The following is a 23,929-nucleotide window of genomic DNA, read 5'->3' as shown; positions in this document are numbered from 1 at the left end:
TAAAAGTTGAGTAATTTACTATGAAAGGACGGTCATAGAGAGATAAGTATGTCAGGAACGGTAACGAAGTAGTACAGCTTTGGGTCATACATTGTAATAGGATTGTTAGGTAACATGTTTGTGTTATGTGACATATTTCGTGTTGGTAATCATGGACTAGTGAGAGTATAGTTCCATAGCTGTGTGGCCAAAAGTTCGGAGTAGTAGTATGGTCGTTAGTTGTGTTAGCACATGTGGTGAATTTGGTAATTAACGTTGTGATTCGTAAAAGTTGGTGTATATGGTATTAGACAGTTGGTGATGATGACATGGTGGGTTAGTACTTCTAGAGAGTAGTGACCTATGTCAAAAGAACGGTGGTGTCGACCTTGTCCTATGTCTTGTGCTTTGAGGAAGGGTGAGTTGAACTTCGGGGACGAAGTTCTTTTTAAGCGGGGAAGACTGTAATACCCGCCCTTTTAGGGACCCGTTGACCAGCGTTGACAGACCTTGGGAGCAGGTAATATCCCTTAGTGATGCGTGCCAAAGTTACCATTTGCCGTGCTTGCCTTTGATGTGGGGTGGTACTCGATAGAGTAGAGGCTACTCGATCGAGTGGCTTGGGTAGTCGATCGAGTAGGGGGCACTCGATCGAGTACGTTAGTTACTCAATCGAGTAGCGTCTTTTCAGCGAGGGTTTATAATCGTGTTTCGTCAAAACCGCAAATCATTTCCGCCTCTTTCCTCTAAACTAGATGTCGTCCCTTCCTCTTCCCTTCACCAAATATCTTCCTGTTGGAATATGTGTCCTCCGACAATAATGCGATCACAACTGTTGATCATGATGATCACATGTTTAAGTCTCATTATAAAGAATACAATTGGGAAGTAATATTTTTATCGTCAATCGGTCCACACATATCGGTAATGATTGGCTGACTAGAGTTTGACATTACTGTCGTGCGACGGTGGTGATCAGTTGATCCCCTAGGTCATACCTAAAGGGCAACACTCTTAATTGGACAATTAATTGATCGTATAACGTTACGAGTCAATTAAATTATTTAAAATTGACGGACGATTTTGGAAGTAATATTTACGTGTCTCATTGAAATTTGATTAAATAAGATATGGTCTAAGTAATCGAATTGTTTCATTACTCAGATGAAATTATTGTTTAAAGAAACAATTGAAATTGAATGAATTATTATAAATACAAATTATTGTGATTTATAATTGGTAAAATATTTTGGTACAAGTAATTATGAATTACTAAGTCGATTTTGTATATGACGTATTTTATTAATACGTTGATTTTTAATATGTTAAAAATACATAACAAATTTATGTTAACATATGACATGTGACATAAGACAAATTGACATTTTGACAAAGATAATATGGAGTCCATATTATCTATGTGTGCCGAAATTAAGAGGTGGATTAGGCAAAAATTAAGTTGATTTTGTTAGTGGTAAGCACAATGATTACCTACTAAACTAGCCATGCAAACTAGTTGTCATTGTGAAGACAAACTCAAGCATGCATTGGCTCCCCTCCCTTCCTCTTACCCGGTTTTGGACAAGGGCAAAACCAAGGGTTTTGCCTTATAATTTAAGATATACACATGATAATATCTTATAAGAACATATTCATTCATCATTCATCATAATAATATTTTAGAGAGATAAAATATTTTCTTCTTCTTCCTCTTTCTCCTAACCGGTTTTAGGAGATAAAAACCAAATATTTAGGGTCAATTTTTCACTAAAATTAATATTGTTCTAGTATACATAATATTAATTTGATTAAGAGTGTGCCTTGGGTATTAAACTTTGGGAGAGATCCTATACTTGGATCTTTGTTCATCCATTGAGGAAAGCACAAGAACAAGAGAGAAGGAGATCTCTCTTGTGCCCTAATAAACCGAAATTCCAATGTAAGATAAAGATTTCTTCTTTATATTGTTTATAGTTTGCATGCATAAGATCACCAATTAATTTTATGATTAAATTAACATAAAACATATATGAATATGTTGAGTATATAGATCTACTTTTCCTTCACTTCTATGTGAGCCTTTAAGGGTGCTTGTGCCATAGGAGTGCATAGCTTGAGTCGGGTAGCAGTTCCTTTGCCAGATTTCCACATGTAGGTATGTCGTCATCATCATCCATGTCTTTGTTTTTTCTGTTAAGGTTAGAAGGGTAGTGATAGAGCATTGTATTGTGTGTATAGGTGTTGCTTGATTGCTGGGTGTTGCGTGTGTGGACATGTAATCGTTGCAGTCGCTTAAAGGTAGGTTCGCCTACTCAGTTTCTGTTGATTGTCTAGTATGTCGGTTGCTGCGTTGTTGTTGTGTTGTTGTCGTGACCGTGTGGTTGAGTATATATGGTAATCGGTTGGTGTATGCTGTTTTGTTGATTGTTGTTGTATTGCAGCTGTCTATGATTATTGTCGTTGGTTCTCGAGGTGCGTCCTCGGCTGAGTGGAGTCACTTGCGAGAGTGGCTTCACGCCCTAGTTTCGCCCTCCGTGGAACCCGCCACGGGAGGGGATGTGTACATTAATGGGACAGGGTTATCGCTCGATGTGATGAGTGGGGCTTAGGTGGGAACGGATGCGGTCCCCCACTGGCAGGGCTGGTCCAGTGGACAGTCGGTGACGGAGATTGGTTGGAGTGGTTGTGATTGTGTGTGTGTTTGGTTGTGGTTGTTATAAGTTGGTTATGTTTGCTGTGTCTTGTCTCAGTTATTGACCTTGTGTGGTTTTCTTGTTTGTTTTGTTGTGTCTGTCATGATTCCTTATGGTGAGCAGTCAGTCTTAGCAGGTGTTGTCTTGGATGGTTGCTGGAATCCAGGCTGGGATGAGTCCTCACGAGTTACGACAGGAAGTAGTATATAGTGATGAGTTGTATCTTTCTTTTAATAGTTTGGTTGCAACACTTGTAAAACAGTTTAAATGTTCTTTTATTGACCTTTGATGATTACTTTCCTCGGGCAACCGAGATGGTGATGTCCTTATATGCTAGGGAAGGTCTTAGTAAGGCTTCTTGGTATATGGTGGTGTCACAGGAAATTTATGGAGATTTATGTGCATTGAAACATATTCAATTTCTCAAATGTTTCAGTCATAATCTCATTCATAACGGAGATTATATAACTCTTAGGATTTGTAACATTCATCATATTGATGACCGTTCAAAATTCAATATATGACTACGGAGTAGAAGAGTCGCATGAACTCATGAAGAGTACTTTGCTCAATAAATCTCTTTTAGAACGATAATATCCGTCTTAGGATGAAAACGAGTCAAATATATTTTTACTTGCATGTACATGACAAAACCTTTGGATGTTTCTAAAAGTCGTTTTAAAGTTAAGACGGATATTACCGTCTTCAATAAGAATCTGTGTACGGTAACCCGTTCTATTTAGGCCCAATTATATAATTTATGTACATTCCTTGCCAACTTCTTATTGACAGCTTCAGCTATGAAGAAGACAAAGCCCAACTCAATTACTTAGCCCAGCTCAATAAACTATTGGGCAAAAAATGCTCGGGATACCAATATACGGGGGAAGGGAAATCAAGTTTAAAGTTGGGAAATCTATGGACTTCCACCCAATTTATTGCATTTACTATCCCCTGCATTTAACCAGTAGTGGCGGAGTTAGGATTTGAAAAATTTCAGCAGAAGCGGATAGGTAATGCCACAAAGTAAATTTCGGGAAATTTCAAAAATTTTATCTAAGAAATTCGAAATTCCCAATATCCAGAGGGGATGATCACCCCCGCTACTTTCCAAGCTTAGTTTCATGATGAAAATGATCTATTAAAAACTAAATAAAATATAAAGATGTTTATTGGCTCTTCCATCCAATAAAATCAAAAGAAACAAAGGTTTAACCAACAGAATGTAAAGTTTATGATAATAAATCTCAGTATCTTTAATCATTCGATCTCAAATTATGTGGCGAAGAAGCTAGTTTAAGAAGAGACCCACTTTATCATCTCTTCAGCTGCATGCTTGTATATTTCTGCCACATTCATTTGTTTCGGAAGTTGATCACATTTCCCGTTTCCCACCTGATTTTGACACGAAATATAAAACGTAACAAACGAATGAGACATAAGGAGGAATACTTCACGTTATTATTAATCTTCAAATTTATAAGTTGATAGATATTCAAATGGACTTGTGAAAATAGAATGTGAGTCCTTGAACATAATTTCATAATAAATAATAAAGTCGATTATCCATGGACCTTAAATTCATATTAAGGTCGACGAAAATAATAAACATATGAACAAGAGAAGAGGAAATTAGATAAGTATGAACTTACACGTGCATATGCATGGAACATGTACACACATTGATCAACATGGGAGGAAATATGAGTTGAATCAACCTCCAATTGATGCTTCTCGAGAACACAACAAAGATTTGTCAAGAGGCCGGGCTTCTTGACCGCATACACCGTGAATTGAGCATCATTACCACATATATTAAGCACCACATTTGAAGATGCCCATGTACTCATCATAACCGGAGACACAGTTCCCGCCCCGACCAAGTAATTCACATTGTTGTTGTTGTTGTTACTATTGTTATTGTTGTTGATGTCGTCGTTGTTCATATACGACACCTTAGGAGTCATCATCCTCTCTAACTTCTTTTTTTCTAGCATTTGGAGGGTGGATTGTAATGTTTTGATTTGGGAAATTGCTCCTTCAATAATTGTCGAATTGTCTGCCTGTAACAATAACATTAGTCATTAAGCATGCATATAGACAAATTTACAAAATTACGGAATCACACATTCTTGTTAGATGCTTGGAGTATGAATTTTGTCGGAACAGGTTGCATAGTCAGTCATTAAATATTGAATCGTTTGTTTACCAGAATATTACCTTTGCATTTCATTTATGTTGTCCAAAAGAATAAAAACGTAAAGAACCTCTAAAATGGGAGAGAGTACTAATAGCAAATAGTGAATACTTTATAATGCAACATACTTTACTAAATATAGAAAAAAGGACAATAATTTTGGTATAGCATAATGGGCACTACTAAACTAAAATCACTAATATCAGCGGGCGAAAATATTTGTGAGACAGTGAATTAGTTACGTATCATTAAACTTAGGTTGTATTTTTGTGACATTCTTATGGATAAGGAAAGTATATGAGTCAAAGTGGTAACTAAAAAATACTTGAAAAATTGTTCACTCTTTGATCATAAGCCTAATCCAGTCTCTTCTTGGCAATGGCGTAAACTTATGAGTCTTCGGACTTTATTTAGAAAAGGACTGATATGGTAGGTAGGTAATGGTAACAACATTAAGTTTTGGTCTGATAATTGGGTTTTTTCACACCCACTTACAAGCAGTATGGTTGATGAAGATAGTAACCGTAATCCTAATCTTTTGGTTAAAGATTTCATAACCTCAGACAAACAATGAGATGTTTGTAAATTATTCAGTTTAGTGAATAACGATATTGTTAATCAGATTACTAACATTCCACTGCCACATAATGATATTCCAGATACCCTCATTTGGGGGCTGTCCGTAGATGGAATTTTCTCTACCAAAACAACAACTTGGTTAGCGCAAGGTTTGTTCGATCAAGCTCTTGACAAATGTGAATTTCAGTGGATTTGAAAATTGAATATTCCTCCAAAATTGAAATTTTTTCTTTGGAAAGCCTGTGTTGACGGTATTCCAATGAAAAGTAGACTTCTCAAGAGTCATATTGATGTCCCACCTCATTGTGTTCTGTGCAATAATCTTATTGAAAACAAAGATCATCTTTTTTACGAATGTCCCTTGATTGGGTCTGTCATCCAAGACCTGAACATTATTAGTTTCAACGAGTTTTTGTCAAATTATGATAATATTACAAGCCAATGTTTTCTAACGAAACTTAATAATCTCAGAGATTTAATTCCAAAAGATGATTTCATTAAGATTATTTTTATTTGGTGGAATGCATGGTTTTATAGAAATGATATTATCTTTAATAATGTTAATTTAAGTACCAGCAAACTTATTACTTTATGTAATAATAGCATTAAGATCTAGAATGTGACTAGATTTAAGGATCTCAACAATCCCGAGATAGAAGAGTCAGCTAGAAACAACTCTAGTAAGGAAGAAATTTGGTGGGAAAAACCTAGAAACGGTTTCCTGAAGCTAAATTTTGACGGATCGAGAATAGAAGGTAATAAAGCTGCTTTAGAATAATCTATAAGAGATCACAATGGTAAAGTCGTTTTGTTGGGAGCAAAAAAGTTCGGATCCAATAGTATCCTTGTTGCGGAAGTTCTCGCTTTAAAAGAAGGTATTTTAACAGCTAAATACTTAGGAATCTCAAAGTTAATTGTGGAGGGTGATAATTTATGTGTTATTAACTCAATTCGAGGTACTTGGCAAATTCCTTGGGAAATTTCTAGTATTATCAAGGATGTGAAATTAGACCTTCATTTTTTCGATGAAGTGATAATTAAACATTGCTTTCGTGAAGCTAACAAGGTTGCTGACTTCATGGCTTCTATTGGACATTTATGTCCAACTCTTTCGAGGTGGTTTGATAGCCGGTGGCTTCAACTTACCTCTCCCTTTCGAAAGGATGAGATTGGTTGGTCATACCCTAGAGGATCAACCTAGTTTTCTTACCTAATAAAAAAAAAAAGTGTAGTGACATTATAATTTCCTTAAATTTTGAAGAGAGAGGTGACACAATTGGGATGGAAAGAGTATGTACTTAGACACTTAGCATATAATTTGTAGTCAAACTTAAATATCCGTGGCTGTGGAATAACAATTAGGGATGTCATTGGGGTGGGGCGGTGGTGGATATAGACTCCCAGCTCGTATCCATACCCACCAAGCAATTCTCATACCCATACCAACCCCACCACCTATGGCGAGTACAAGTTTTCATACCCCGTAACGGCCCTACCGGGTGAAAATCTAGACCTTTTTTTTTGCAGCAGTAAAGATAAGATGTTTACATACAAGCAAAGTCGTACATAAGTACAACATTATTGAAAATAAAATTACAACTTCCTATTAAACTAGTACGGTCGATGGTGGAGAGCAGTAGCTTGGACATGAACTTCATCATGCATGGCATCAACATGACACGAGACTTCCAAAGACCATCAAGACATTTGCTCTGACAATTCAAGATGCACTTACGCTACAAGGACGTAGAAAGGGAAAGGCGAAAACAAGCCAAACAAGCTTGCCTCTAAAGGAGAAAGATCTCCTACATCTTGAAGAACCAACCTGACAAACCAAAGACCGATAACCCAAATAGTCGCGCCAACAGACGGACCAGTACACAAATAGCTCATCAACCAAATGCCAGGCCATAAACATCATAAGGAACCGTCCTAGGATGAATCCAACATACACCAGACACGACCTCATTCCGTCATTATTCTTAGGATAGATTATTAATAGGGACAACACAAATAACAAAAGATAAATGAATAGCGGAATAATGAGATGGAGACCAACGGATCCAACCAAACCACCACCACATCCGACCCAACTCAAAACCTACCCAATCACACCTCAAATAGAAAAAAAACCACGCCAACAATGATCCACTCCAATCAACAACAATAGCCTACCCACCGAACCATTCAAGGCCATCAAAGGCCAGCCGACAACAACAAACGCGTCCACCACCGAACCCAATACGAAACCGCAATGACAACACAAATAACCAAACATGCAACCAGACTACGAGACAATGACCTAAACATGCAACCAGTCAAATACACAATGACCCAAACAAGCACCATACATCACCTTTAAGGGGCCCGATGGGTGGGGGAGGGGCGAGGAGGGAGGGGAACACCATATTTACCCAAAAGGCAACACCATATGATACACAACGACTCGAATACGATGATTTATGCCCATCCAAGAAACCGATAAGTGGGGGAAAGGGCAAGAGGGAAGGGAACACCATATCGGTCCAACGAACAACACCACATAAAACACCAAGACTCGAAAAAGATGGGTTATTGTAACGCCCCGTAATTTCGGACCGTTAATATGTTTCGAAAATAATTTATTAATCAAATAAAAGTTGATATTTAAGTATTTAAAGTAAAAATAATTCAAAGAAATATAATTTTATTATATTTTGAAGAAAAGTATTTATTTTGATAGTTTCGAGATGTTTAAAAATAGTTTAAACCGTGTAAAACTTTTTATTTCGAAATAAGGGCGTATCGGGGGGAAAATGACAATTCTTTTGAACGTTGGGTAAACGAATTTGGAAATGGGTCGTATGAATACTCAATTTTCTTGTAATCTCGTGTTTAAGAACTTTGGTCTTGACGGAATTTGCACTACAAGAAAACACGATAAAGGCGACAGACATACTACAGTCGCCAAATTGGCGACAGGAAAAAAAAAACGGGCGACCACTATCCGTCGCTAATTTGGCGACTATACCTTTTTATCCAAAAATCCGTATGAAATCCACGGGCGACGCAATATTATCCAAATTGGCGACCGAAATCAGTCGCCAATTTTGGCGACCAAAACCCGTCGCCAATTTGGCGACCAAAAACGGTCGCCAACCCTCTGTTTATTTTTTTTTCGCCAATTTCTTCACCCCGTCCCCTTCATTCACTTCAATCAACTTAAAAAAAAAAAAAACGCAGCAGTTTGTCCGACGATCCGACGCCACCACCAACTACAACCACCGGACGCCACCACTCGCCGCCGCCATCCGCACACTACATCCCTACCGACCCTTTGTTTATAATAAAGGTTTGTTTTCGACTCAAATCGATTTAATTACTTCAATCCTTCATATTTTGTTTAAGTTGTGATGTTTATTTAGTATCTAGTTGTAATTTATACATTAGTGATGCTTATTATTGTATGTAGTTGTAATTTAATTAGCATTTTTGTTAATTAATTTGAGTTAGGGTTAGAAATTAGCATTTTTGACAACTTGTATAATTAACCAAATTAATTAAGTTAGAATGATTTAATTAGCATTTTTAAAAAATTAATTAGCATTTTTCTTGAATGGAATGAGCATGATGTATAAATTTGTTAAATTAGTAATGTCATTTGATTAGGGGATTGTATAAATTTGCCTTATAATTTTGACAACTTGTTTAATATATAATGACCTAGTACCCGTTCAAGAATTACTCATTAGGAGCAATTCTTGAATAGTCCCCATTTTGGGACTGTCTTTGTACGTTTCAAGTCACTTAGGTAGTAAACACATAGTTGTGATTTTATTAATGAGAAAAGAATTTGGTTGCAAATTTCTCCAATGTTCTCTGAATACATATGTGGAATATGTATCTTTTCCACATTGTGTATTTGGAGAACTAAGGGGAATTGATGCCGAATTTTTTTCTCATTAATAATTCACAAATGTGTGTTTGCTAGTGACTTGAAACGTACATTGATGGGTTTAGGTTGGAGTGATAAGGACCCAATTGAAATCTTGAAATTAGCATAAAATGGAGGATGAGATAACCATTGCTTTTTTTGTTGAAATTAAATATTATTATTTAAAATGGTTAGTTTGCTATATATTGCTTATAGATTAAAATGAAGAGATCGAACGTATTTGGATGTACGAAGAAAGAGTAGATAAGAAGAAACGTCCTATCGCTAGATTTGTAAAGGGAGTTCGTGGATTTATTGAATTTGCTAGATGTCAAGATTCATATGATTTGGAACAACATAAACTTAGGTGTCCTTGTACTAAATGTAAAAACTTAAAATATTTATTTGACATTGAAGTAGAAGAGCATCTTGTTACAAATGGTTTTTTTCCAAACTACTACAATTGGATCTCCCATGGAGAAAAATATTATCCCGAAGAACCTCAAATCCAACAAAATGAGAACCCATATAGAGAAATGGTACTTGATGCCTTTCGGTCTAATGATTTCATTAATGACGACCGTGTACCAATGATTGATGAAGAACAACCAAACCCAAGAGCAAAAGCCTTTTTTGACATGCTAAGTGCTTCCGAAAAAACCTTATATGAGGGGAGTAGAATGACATTGTTACAAGTTGCATCCAGGATATTTTCTTTAAAATGTGAGTATAATATGCCATTTAAAGCCGTTGATAGTATTGCTACGTTGGTTGAGGATGTTATACCCGATAATAATGTTATGACCAGAAATTTCTATAATACCAAGAAAGTGGTCAAAGGTCTTCAACTTCCACATGAAAAGATTGATGCATGTCCTAAAGGATGTATGCTTTTTTGGAAAGATGATGCTTTGCTTGACAAATGTAAGAAATGTCAAAGGGATAGATATGAGACAAGTGAAGGAAATATTGTTTTGAAGGGGAAGAAGGGTAATAAAAGGAGTGGAAAGAGAAAGAAACCAATATCAGAAAACACATTAATTTATTTTCCATTAGCTCCTAGACTTCAAAGAATGTATGCCACGAAAAATCTTGCCAACCAAATGAGATGGCACAAAGAAAATCCTCGTACACCTGGAAAGATGTGTCATCCGAGTGACGGGGAGGAGTGGAAGCGTTTTGATAGGTTATATCCCGATTTTGCCGAGGAACCTCGCAATGTGAGACTTGGCTTGTGTACGGATGGGTTAGACCCTTTTGGTCGATTTGGTAGAAACTACTCTGTTGGCCCGTAATGACCACGCCGTACAACTTACCTCCTTGGCTTTGTGCGAAAAGACAATTTATTTTCCTCTCTTTACTTATTCCGGTCCGATAACCCAAAAAACCATCCGGATGTTTATTTACAACCGTTCTTTGGAGGAACTGAAGTATTTGTGGGAAGTTGGTGTAGAAACATTTGATGTGTCGAAGAAGCAAAATTTCCAACTAAGAGCTTCATTGTTATGGACTATAAATGATTTTCCCGCATATGGTATGCTATCAGGATGGGCAACCATTTGGGCGAAAGGCATGTCCTTATTGCATGGATAGGAGTAAAGCATTTTATCTTCCTAATTCCAAAAAAATTAGTTGGTTTGATTGTCATAGATGTTTCTTACCGGATGGACATATTCATAGAGAGAACAAGAAATCTTTCTTAAAAGGTAAGGAGGTGCGTGACAATGCTCGGTTCGACTCAAGGGGATGAGATATGGGAGGCTGTACGTGATTTGCCAACAACTGTCGATGGGATTGAAGAAGAGTTTAAAGAGTTGAAAAAGAAAAAAAATGGTTGGTTTAAAAGAAGTATTTTTGGGAGCTTCCCTCTTTGGAAAACAATGTTGATCGGACACAATTTGGATGTGATGCACATAGAGAAGAACTTCTTTGAGTTACTTATTCATACGATTATGGATGTAAAAGGAAAGACACGTGATGATATTAATTCAAGAATAGAATTGAAGAAATTTTGTGATCGTCCTAAACTTCATATTCGTAAGGATGGGGCTAAACCAAAAGCCATATTTACTCTTGACAAAGCTCAAAGAAAGGTATTGTGCGATTGGATAGGAAACTTGAAGTTTCCCGATGGATATGCATCCGATTTGAGCCGTTGTGTTGATTTGAAGGAACTGAAGTTGAAAGGGTTGAAAAGTCATGATTGTCATGTTTTCATGGAGCGCTTATTACCCGTGGCTTTTAAAAATTTACTCCTGACTACAGTTTGGAATGCGATTCTGAGAAATAAGTCAATTTTTTAGAGATTTATGTTCCTCCACGATATCGGTTGAGGACATGAGTCGTTTAGAAGACCAAATACCAGAAATTTTGTGTAAACTTGAGATGATATTTCCGCCTTCTTTTTCAATTCGATGGAGCATCTACCTATCCATTTGCCATATGAAGCTAAAGTTGGTGGACCCGTCCAATATAGGTGGATGTATCCTTTCGAAAGGTTTCTTAATCATGTGAAGAAAAAAATTGGTAATAAAGCTCGTGTGGAAGGTTCTATATGCAATGCCTACCTAACGGAAGAGATTGCCAATTTTTGCTCTCTTTATTTTGAAAAACATATTGAGACCAAAGCAAAATACTTGAATATTGATGAAGCGGATGAACTAGACACAAGTATACCCAAGTGTTTCCAAATGCAGGATGAAATAGGGTGTTCATCAGTTGGGGGAACAAGATTTCTGGATGACAAGGAGTATAACCGTGCCCACCTTTATGTGCTATCTAATTGTGAGGTTTTGGAGCCATATGAAGCTCAATTTGTGTGATTTCATTAAAGATCACCCTAATGTGAACAGAGAGGATGTTTGGCATAAGCATGAGGATCAATTTCCAGCTTGGTTTCGGAAGCATGTATGTAAGCTAAATATTCAAGATGATGTGATAAGAAGCTTGGCTTTGGGTCCTTCTCGAAAGGTTGTGACGTGGAATCGATATTCAATTAATGGGTTTAAGTTTCAAACATTTGACTATGGCAAAAGTAAGGCTAAATGCAACTACGGCGTTACTATTTCTTCTCTTGATGGCAATGATTATTATGGCATATTAGAGGATATCTTTGAGTTGTGCTACAATGGCCGGGATAGGAGTTATAAAACCGTCTTATTCAAGATTCAATGGAGGGATAATTCCGTAGCTGGAACGAGAGTCCATGATCGTTACAAACTCGTGGAAGTGAATCATACTCGAACCTACTCTCAATATGACCCATTTATACTTGCACAACAAGCTCATCAAGTTTATTTTGCATCTCTTCCGAGCACAAGCAATGATAGACAACAAAAGCAATGGTGGGCCGTTTTTAAAACAAAGGCACGATCAGAAGTTGATACATCTTTTTTTCCAAGAAGAGGTTGTATCGAAAGCAGTTTTGTCCCGTTGATCATGATGAAATTATTTATGCAAATGAGATAGAAGCGGAGGAGGAGTTAGAAGAGGAAGAAGAAGAGAATGATAAGGAGAGGGATGGGATAGAAGAGGGGGAAGAAGAAGAAGAGGAGGAGGAAGAGGAAGAAGAAGAAGAAGAAGAAGAAGAAGAAGATGAGGATGATGATGATGATGAGTAAGAGAAGGTATTAAAAGTATACATATCAAAATTTGGAAACAATTATTAGCGTTTTATTTTGTCTTTTATACTTGTTTATTAGGTTTTATTTTTTTGTATCTTATAATAATTATCTTGTAATATTTGCTAACACTTTTTATTCAATTGTAGTACACATGGCTCCTGGAGGAAGTAGGCAGCGCGGAGGCTATAGTGAGGGAGGTAGTAGCTCAGGAGAGCGGGAGGAGGACGTTGACCGTTCTACTACGGAGGTGAGTGAGGAGGAGGAGGAGGTTGCTATACCCCGACATACTGACAACAGGATGATCCTTGATCCGAATGGTCTTTGGTAATTTTTTATTCATTCTATTTTGTAATTTTTTTATTTAGTAATAAATGACTTTGTTTAGACATATGTTAATTATACATTATTTTTTTTCCTATATAATTATGTTTTTAACATGTTTGATTTCAGGTTTAGAAGTCAAACAGTTGTTCGTGGTGTGACTAATAGCACCCAAGAGAACATGACACACGGCGTTACTTGTTGGAGTAACGCTAGTGATGAAGATAAGGAGATGTGGTTCAACAACTTCCGGGTATCTATTTATAAAATATATATTATTAAATATAATTTATTTATTCTTTTTACCTTATTATTAATTTGTTTCTCATCTATGTGTTTACTTTTTGTAGCGTGTGTTCTATTGGCCAACCAACCTTGAGCGCCTAGTTTGGCAAAGGTATAATGACATTGGCAAGAAGAGGCTAAGGGACAACATGTATAAGGTGTCTAAGAGGAAGAAGGCGCCATCTTTCATGAAAGGTATTTAGTTTCTTTTAATACCCGTAATTAGTTAAAATTCATTACATATTTTGAAAATATATTAATTAATAATTGTTATTTTATTGATTACGGGTTCGTCATATGAGGAATATACCAAGTACCGGAACAATCCTGAGTTCAAGGAAGCATCGGCCCGGAACAAGATCAACAGGAAAGGAGGAGATAAGGATGCGGAAGTTGAGCCTACTCATTATGGAGGGTCTCAATCTTTTCATGATCGTGTGGTATTAGATGTAAGTTATTTGTCTTAGCTTTTAATTTAATAGTCTTCTAATTTAATTAGTCTCATTAATTATCATGTTTGAGTAACAATTTCCTTGTTTTTTTTCCGGAAGACCAAGAAGAATAAGGGTAAGGTACCCACGATTGTTGATCTCTTTGTTGACACTCACGCAAAGAAGACAAGCAAGGGCAAGTTGATCTTCGCGAAGGAAAAAGATCAACAGTTATATGTAAGTGTCAAAAAATAAAAATTTCTTAGCTTTTTAAAGTATATGTTTTATCAATTTTTAGATAAGTAACCTCTAACCATTAATGTTTTATCAATTTTTAGGAACAATTCCTTGTCCGTAGGAAGAACAACCCGGAAATTGATGACAATGAGCTATGGTTTGATCTTGTTGAGGGGTTCCAAAGAGGAGATGTGTATGGAGCCGGGTCGGCAAAGGAGATTTTCTACCCTCCTACAAGAAGAAGAGGGTCAATTTCCTCCCAACAACAACCTTATACCCCAAGTGTCGTGAGTGTGCTCCAAGCTCAATTAGCCGCCGGGGGAGAGCGCGGGATGCCGAGAGGGAGAGGCGGGATGCCGAGAGAGATCTTTGAAATTCGGAGGATGAAGGAGGAAATGGAACGGATGAACTCCTTCTTCGCCAATTGCAACACTGGGTGGCGCCCGCAACCAAAGGATCCTAGAGATCCTAATCATGGAGGTGGTAGTGGAGCGGGAGCAAGTTTCCCTGTTTCGTAGTTATGTAGTAGAACTCGTAGTTATTCCCGGATAATGTTAGATGACCAAACTCGTAGAACTCGTAGTTGTGTGTATGGAACTTGATTTTCTTTATCAAGTTTGGTTGTGTTGGCTTCCCATGTGTTCTCTGCTGGAAGTGTTGGTTTATTTGCAGGTTTTACGTATTTGGCTAGGTCAAAAACGATTTTTAGGCAAAAAAACATGTAATTTTGGCGACGGACACGGGCATTTATGACGGCATTCCGTCGCTAAGTCTCTGGTCATGAATTAATTTTAGGGACGTTGGCGACGGAAAACAGTGTTATTGGCGACGGAAATCAGTCGCCAAAATGGCGACCAAGTTCTGTCGCCAAAATGGCGACCATTACCCGTCGCCATTTTGGAGGATATGGAGATGACGTTTATATTTAAAAAGCGACAAATGGCAGTCGCTAAATTGGCGACTAATGACAGTCGCCAATTTTGGCGATTTAATTTGTCGCCCTCTTTAAAAAATTCAGTCGCCAAAATTGGCGACGAACGCCTGTCGCCAAAAGCGACCAAACCTTGCTACGAAGTGCGGGCGACGGGCCTTAGTCGCTTTATTCTAAATGGCGACTGTTCTCAGTCGCCTTATATGGTCGCCAATTACCTTATTTGTTGTAGTGTTGCGTTTGACCTACGGTTTTAATTTTTATCGAAACGAGTCAAAACCGACTCGAAAAATCCCGACTCAAACCCGCTCTTCTCCTTTCCTCTTCCCTTTCCCGCGGACCACACCCCTTCCTTTTTTTTTTTTTTTTTTCTGATTTCCTTTGCTTCCATCAACATCTTCAATGTTCTAAAATAAGAAAACACCATTTTACCAAATCAAAGCTCATATTCGCCATAACTTTTGCGTTTCTTATCGGTTTTTCGCATAATTTATATTTCCGGAATCCCCTCGTCGAGATCTACAACTTGGTATAATTTAATTTCAGTTTTCTTGAAGTTGTTTTAAGATGAATTTTCGGTAATTTCGGTTTTAGGTACTTATTATTGTGTTTTAATTGTTTATTTAGGTGAAGAATTGGAGGACGAGTTCGGGGACTCGTATATTGTAGAGGATAGCGGCTAGTTGTTGTTAGGGTTTGGGTTTTTGAGGTGCTAATTGCTCATTTTCTAGCTTAAGGTAACATATTTCGAGTTACTCGACGAAAGATCGTCACATGCTTTGATTTTTGTATGTTTGGGTGATTTTTAATTGAGTAGTAGTTTTCACATGTTAAAATTTGTTGCATGCATGCTTAATTTATGCCTTTTGTTAGTTTAAATTAACAAAGTTGAATTGGGAACGATTAATTAGTGTTGGATGGTCTTCTAAACAAAAATGGAAAAATGGTGGTGTAGGGGTGACGGTAAACCGTGCAGCCCACGGCAGCCCACGGCCGGCCTTGGGGTTGGCCCGGGTTGGTCCGTGCTTGTTTCGCGGTTTTTCGTACAATATTGGTCATTTCGGGTTAATTAATGTTAGAGTTGTATAAGTCACATATGGGTACACTTTTAAATTGAACCATACTAGTAGTAGAAATTATTCTTATATTGGTAGTTAGCATGTGTTAGTATAGGTTATAAAATGAAATGGTAATAAAATGGCTTAAAATGAATAATGTTAGTAGTATAGATAATGAGGTTGGTAAAATTTAGCTTATATTGATAGTTATCACATGTTAGGATAGTTTATAAGATGAAATTGTAATGATTAGGCTCAAGGTAAATTTTATAGCAATAATTGCCATGTTTTGATGATTGTGCCGAAAACTGAGCCTTAATCCCTTTGACTGATTCGATGTCAGTCAATTGAGTGATTGGTCAGCCGCAATTTAACCCGCACTGCCGCAGGTGGGGTTGCGGGTAAAAATTCGGTTGGATGAAATTTTGAATGAATTAGATAGTCGGCCTTTTTCTTGTTTTAGGCCATTCATTATATTTTTATCTCACATGTGTAATTAGTTGATTTAAGTAGCTTCTTATATTGTAGAAACGGCCCTAGATTCCCTGAAGCCTTTAATATGGTTAATATTGTTAGAATTGAAATTTGGTATTTAATAATTATTGAGGATATTGTTGGATTTGTATCTTTGAATAGACATTTATATAGCCTTTCACATGATAGAATGTTAGAATTTATGTTGGTAAGTAGGACTCTTTGTCCTCTTATGGTTAAGTGGGTGTCTTACTTGACTTGTGTGGTGAGTCTTGTGTGGTGTGGGCTAAAGTATTCAAGTGGGACTAGTGGGACTAGGTCCTAGGTGAGTATTTCGGCCTTCATCATAGATAGGTCTTTATAGTCTTTGACGAGTATATGTTCACCGCTTGATAGCCTTTGTGTTCCTGACTAGTGGATTTATATCCAAGTTGGGGCATGACCTCGTTACTTATTTTGATAGTAAGTGTTCGACTTAAGTACTAGCCAACCCTTTGGTGGACTCCTTAGGGTACTCACTTTGTTTTAGAAAAATTGTGGGTCTTGGGTGCGGTGGTGTGTATCCGCATGTCTAGGTCTCTTGTGATTTTAGGCTAGGGTTGTGTTGTCTCTTGGCCATGTTTTATTAATATTAACCGTTGAGCCAAGATACCGGTTCGATTACCTTCCCTACCTCGTGGTATAGACTCGAGTTACAAAGTGACTATTGACCGTACTAAGAACTTATGCCTGTCTTTGATATATTGCCCTTTCTTGTATGGTGATTTTATGAATCGTAATAGGTGAGATGTAAGCGGATTCTGATTGATAAAGTTTGGATTACTATTTGAATTATATGATTCACATGATAGTTTAGTTTGGTCGGTTTAGGGGTCATAGGTTGGATTTACATGATAATTACATTGTTTATCATATTGTTTACATGTTTTACTACATGTTACATTAATTTTGACGATTCGTGGCTGGGAGGACTCGAAGTTACTCCCCCATTTGAATTGTGGCTTTCGTGTTTGTATAAAATGCGATTGACAGGTTGTTGATGCTTGTTGGGGTCACAGACGAGCTAGTGAGCAAGGAACCTTGGACCTAGTTTTGGCTATTCTATTAGTAAACCTTTTACCTTTTGGTTTTGTATATAATTTGAAGGGACATATGTCTCCCTTTTCTATTTTTGGTTTGTATCATTCTATTTTCTTATTTAGCTATGGCATGTAAGTAGTTCATTAGCATTGCAGGTTTTGGCACCCGCCTCTTGAGAATGTTGGAAATGTTGTGATTAATTGGTTTAGAAAAGTTTTTGAAATTACAGGTTTTTGGCTAGTTGAACCAATTACAAACATATCCTACCAGTTTTTCTGTAGAATTTACGTAATTAATTAAGGCTAGATAAGGGTGTCACAGTTATACCCATCCAAAGACCGCAGGAAAACAGACCAGGCTAGAAGAAAAAAAATTAGCCGGGGTACTACCCCATTTACCCACTAATCACTTATGTCATATTTTTTGTCGATAGTTTTTTTTTAATAAAATGTTATCGCTATGAATATCCGTGAATTTTCATTTTTTATTTCTAGTTTAATATTTTCAATAAAAAAATTAATAAAAAACATTATAAAAAGTCATAATAATATTAATTTTTCTTTTAATAATTGTTGGGTAACCGAGTAATAGGTGGGTATAATGTAAAATCTACCCCCGCCCCATTACCCATGACGGGAGAAATTTTTGTACCCATACTCGCCCTACCACCCGCAAATGTTTTACCCGGACCTATCCCAATTGCGGCGGGGGCGGCACCCTCCTGTATGCGCCCCGCTGACATCCCTAACAAGAATGTTTCTAACAATTGCTAAATTGTTAAAAAATTGGTATGAAAATATACCATATTATATTAATGTGATATGATAAATTCAAAATAAGATAGATATTACCAGGTATTAAGAAATACTATTATTAGGATTGTTATAAGATATTTTATATGATTATATATCCTACTATAAGTGGATATAACGAGTCTACATTATACTATATAAGAGATTCATGTATTCAAATCTACAACAATTCCTGATCGAATTAAAACTTTGGAAAAGAAAAATACATAAAATATGGGCAAAATGAAACTTTCAAAGTTGTTGATGATTCACATGATTAGCACAAATTCTCATTATAGACGGAAAATATTCATCTATAATTATAAACATGCTAAATATTCACCCACTTTAAGCATAAGACAAGCAACAAGTTACATGGTAGGACCCAAAAATGTCACCACTTTAAACATATTTGACCCGTCTTTCACTTTAGACGGATATATCCGTCTATAGTGATATCCGTCTATAGTGAGACTAATTGCATAATCATATACTCTTCCTTGCATCAATAGGTGCAAATCGAAGTTTTTCTTTTGTGTCTTGAAACCTTCCATTTGAAAAAGGATTGTGGATAAGTCAGGGAGCTAATCGCTTCTCAATACTTGAATCGATATGCCTCACCCTTATGAACATATGATAAAGTACAATTTAATGCCAAAGTGCTTTCTCTTTTCATGAAAAATATAGGTATATTTTAGATAGCTAAATTTGGATGATTGTTAATCAAATTTACTGTGATAATCATCTTTAACTCTACATTAAAATCATTCCGAATTTTTCAACCATATTATATGATTAAAAGTTAGCTTCTTTTAACTCCAAGTAAAAAATCCAGACCCAAAATAAATAGAAACCAAAAGTACATTTCATGTCATCTAATGATCATTACCCAATCACTGCTAGAATAGCCTTGCAGCTCAAAATTATGTGATTAAACTGGACTTCATTTCATAATTTAATGTTTCGTTAACATAACGAATACCTCCTTTTGCGACTCAGGCAAGTCTTATTGCTACAGTTCATAACTAGCAAGAACCCTCACATCATATAAGATGCAAAACCTTGTTGAGTAAGATTACATCAAGATCTATATGTTTACTCACAAGCTTTTGACTCCACTTGCAAAACTTCTTATTTCGGCTCATTTTAATACTCATATTCTTGTAGCTATCGTTTAATATTTCTTTTGCATACTTATGATGGGAGATGAAAGTTTCACCTTCGTTTTGCTTAATTTCCATTTTGAGAAAATAAATCAATTCTATAAAACCAGTAATCTCAGAGATGCATATTATAGCTGATCAAGTGTGGTCCGACTCGTTTGACCCGTATTAAAATAACGACTAACGGGCAACAAAAATAGGCCCACTAAAATTAATGGGCATGTATGGACTAAGAGAAATTTTGGACCGGCCTGCTAGGCTCGAAAAAAACAGTTTCCTACTTTTATCTACATGACAACTTTAATAACTTAAAAAAAATGTATGTAACTATGAACTAACTATTTTTTTACTATAAACTTAAGCAAAATGAAGTCAAATCCAAAAATGTTTATAAACCTACTTTATTCTTGGTAGAAGGTAGTTTTGTTTTGATAACAACTAGTTTTTTTGTTTTAAATTTGGACCCACAAGCCCGTGGGTAGGCCCGCCTATTTTGATGGGTAGGATTGGACAATCAAACTAGTCTTGCTATGAACATGAGTATTAAAATTAGGCCATCAAACAATTTTTTCAAGTGTAGGCCTGTCCATGTCCTCCACTAGCCCGCTAATGATCACCTTTACATATCATGTCTAATAAGTTCAATATTGTTACCAGTGACCTAAACATAGTTACTACAGTAACTCTCCTATAGGACCGTCTTATACCATAGGACGGGCCCAATAGTGAGAAATACTGATAATTAGCCCAATGAAATGAACTGGTGTAAACAAAAACCTCACTCCCTTAGTTTTATAAAAGTGTAAACCACTACCCACCATTGTCAAGATTCACATACACCACCGTAGTAACCACCTCTATCACCTCTGACACCAATAACTCCACCACCTTTTCAGCACCCGCTCACCCTCCACTATCCTCGCACAACTAAGTATCCTTTCTCCAATTTATTAACATAAAGAGGAAGAACGGCGGACAATTACGGCAACGGAGATCACCAACAGTGACGGATTCACGGTGAACGACAAAGAGCTCCTTCCTCCAATGAATTGATCGTAAAAGCATCAGTTTCGAAGATAAAAATTTTAATTTATGAAAACTAATTGTATTAACTGGAGCATTCATGTTTTAAATTAATAACCCCGTTTTAAATTGAAAATGATGGGATTTGCAATTAAATTTAAATGCTCAGTAAATGGTCTTCTTTCTGCTCAAAGACTTAGGTTGATAACTAGTAAATTGGAGTTCAAAACTTGCAATTTTAATGTGGAAATTGCATATTATTTCTTGTTCCCTTTTACTTTATGTTTGTAAATATTTTCACTCTAAAAAACCACTAGTTTTAGTTATGATAATTGAGTGTTTTACAAGTTTAATTTCCTGTATGAAATATAATGAAAGTAATTTGACAACTTAATGATAAAATCATATGAATTTTCTGGAAAAAAAAAGGTAAATTGACAACTTAATATTTTAAGTAAAAGACTCACAACCTTAAGATTAATATACAGGGAAGGTTTTGCGTAGAGTATTTTATTTACGGGGAGCGAGATAGTTGTCTGGTTGATCCGGACGACGTGACTTTGGGAGAGCTTTTGGAGCAAGTTTGAAGGTGTACTGTCTAACAAGTAGAAGGGGAGAAGAAAGGTTTGAGAGGAAAAGAAAGATTAATAAAATAGACTGGACTTTGTGGAAATTGGGCCCGTCTTACTCTAAGAGTAGTCTTAGAGAACAATTTATGTACGTTGACAAATTTTTTTCACTATCTTTTATATCGTGCACTCACTTAGGCTTCTAGAAAAGCCCAACATCAAAAGGCAATCGTTGATTCACATATACCAAACCCTCAAAACTTTTTTAAACCCACATAATGACATTTTTTTTAAGTAAATATACCTTATCTTCATAACCAAAAAGCAAAGCCTTTAAGTTTTCGACATAAAATTCTTCATCTAAATATTTGTTTAAAAAAGTTGATTTAACATCAATTTGATATGTTTTCATTACTTTTATGATAAAATAACTAGTACTAAAGTTTTAATAATATCTAGTTTAACGTCATATATTAGAGAAATCTACTCCTTGAGCATAACCATGCGTCCATGCACAATTAACGTGTTAGTACTTGGTAAGCAAGCCACTTGCATTCTCATTTCTTCTAAGCACCTATTTACTCCAATGACCTTCTCGTGCTCACGACTTTCTGTTTCCAAGTCTAATTTTTTTTCAATCATAGAGAGCACTCCCTCCTTTTCAACCTTTTAAGAGGATTCTTATCATCTTTCCAATAACTTGATGACTCAATACTAATAACATTCATCTCGGTTATATTTAAGCGAATAATCTTGTCTCATAATAATATGTTAATTATACACTAATTCATCCAAATCCAGTTTAATATATTTCTGGTTTTCTGACTTGTTCGAGTTTAATTTCTCATTCTCGATAAAATTACGTATATGCTTATTAAGGATTTTCTCGTGTTAGGTTGAAATACTTTATAAACTGTAAATATTGATTTATACCTAATAAATATGGTAACGAGGCTCCATTCTTTTGTCTAACTATGCCTCACTTGATCCCCAGCACATAGGTAAATCACAACTATCACACACTTTTTTAGATTCTTTATAAGAGGTTTGAGCATACCATGCCTCAAAGGCGTCTTTTCACATGCATATTGCTTTTGAGGAATATTTTTTTAACAATTATATAGAGGTATTTGATGCCTGAGCCCAGTGTTTTATTGGAGATACATCTCACAAAGCATACATGTGGTCATCTCCATTATTCTCATGCTTCTTACTCGCCACAGTTAGGCTATTCCGTTGTGGAGTGTATGAAGCTGTAAACTGGTGCTTGATTTTATCATCCTCATAGTACTTACAAAATTCACAGGAAGTGTACTCTTTGCGTTATTTGACTTGAAGATTTAAATCTTATACTCCTTTCAATTCTCAATCTCATGCTTAAATTTGAAGTAGACCCCTGTAATTTCCAACTTAAAATAAGAGCATAAATCCAACGTTACTGGCAATGTAATATTTACTTTCATTGTGTGAGGATTGTTTTTATTTTAGCCCACATTCGTATCAATGAGCTGTAACTTCTTGGTAGCTCTTCATGTTTTTTTTTTTTGAAACGTTTTGTTTATTTACCAACAAGTCATGCTTTTCAACTTGGTTGATAACATTCATGTAAGACAATTTGCAAGCCAACTCCTTTCTTTGCATATCAATTTGGTACTCAATGGAGATGATTTAACCTAATGTGTTTTTCTATGCGTTAGTCATAGTGACAAATAAGTGGATTTCTCTTTCTGCATTGGATCAATAGTGAATTGTTTCCACTGATTTAACTTTTTTAACTTCAAATTGTTATAAAAGTCCTTGAGATTGTAGATTGGTTACAATCAAAGAAGGCTTAAATCCTTTCACTAATTGAGATTGTAAATTAGTTACGCTTAAAAAACTGTTCCTCTTGATCTTCTCACTCGTTATTCGAGCATCCTTCCTTCGCTGCAAATTTCTTTTGTAAAGTTCTTTACAGTATCTAAGCTTGATACACTTTGCACACTTCTGATCAAGTCTTATCGAACGTTTGATAGGAGGATGACCCCTTTTACATCAATACTTGCAAGAAGGAAATCCTCGTTTCTTTTATCCTTTGCTGGTGTTAAGCATGTTACATATTCTTATTAAAAGAGGTTATATTCCCTTGAATAATACTGTAAATCAACGTAGCTTATATACAAGATGGTTATCCTAATTTAGCTATGCAATCCCATAAATCATGGGGAGTCAATAACTACTATCTAAAGATAGGGAATGCAATCCCATGTAATTAGCAAGAGTATAAACTAAACTAGGATACAAATTAACAGAAGATATACATGAATAAGAAATATTCTAACAATAATATTTACATATTCTAATACACCCCCTCAGTCGAAGCGGGAGGTGAACCGATGTTGAGACTGGACCTGAAATCGTCGAACAAAATTTTTGGTAGGCCTTTTGTGAACACATCGGCGTACTGGTAACGTGATGGAACATGACGGACTTGAACTTCATTTATCGCGACTTTTTCCCGGACAAAATGAATATCTAATTCGATATGCTTTGTTCGCTGATGATTAACCGGGTTTCCCGATAAATAAATAGCCGACACATTA

At 36.2% G+C, this 23,929-nt stretch overlaps 1 protein-coding gene and 1 long non-coding RNA gene across 2 annotated transcripts; one reads left to right on the top strand and one right to left on the bottom strand.

Annotated features, from left to right (window-relative positions):
• Positions 1–3,886: 3,886 nt before the first annotated feature.
• On the bottom strand, positions 3,887–4,844 carry LOC141614844 (transcription factor bHLH95-like). Its single transcript, XM_074433566.1, has 2 exons — positions 4,325–4,844; positions 3,887–4,067 (listed from the first exon to the last, which is right to left on the bottom strand). Exons 1-2 carry the CDS (start codon positions 4,748–4,750, stop codon positions 3,969–3,971), a joined length of 525 nt encoding a protein of 174 aa, XP_074289667.1. The 5' UTR covers positions 4,751–4,844; the 3' UTR covers positions 3,887–3,968.
• Positions 4,845–13,922: 9,078 nt separating this feature from the next.
• On the top strand, positions 13,923–14,561 carry LOC141614843 (uncharacterized). The gene is made up of 3 exons (XR_012529401.1): positions 13,923–14,039; positions 14,142–14,258; positions 14,360–14,561. It is a non-coding gene; the product is annotated as an uncharacterized LOC141614843 (long non-coding RNA).
• Positions 14,562–23,929: the final 9,368 nt, after the last annotated feature.

This window comes from Silene latifolia, chromosome 11, assembly GCF_048544455.1.
Source record: "Silene latifolia isolate original U9 population chromosome 11, ASM4854445v1, whole genome shotgun sequence".
NCBI lineage: Eukaryota > Viridiplantae > Streptophyta > Magnoliopsida > Caryophyllales > Caryophyllaceae > Silene > Silene latifolia.
This window is presented reverse-complemented; position numbering and strand designations above follow the sequence as displayed.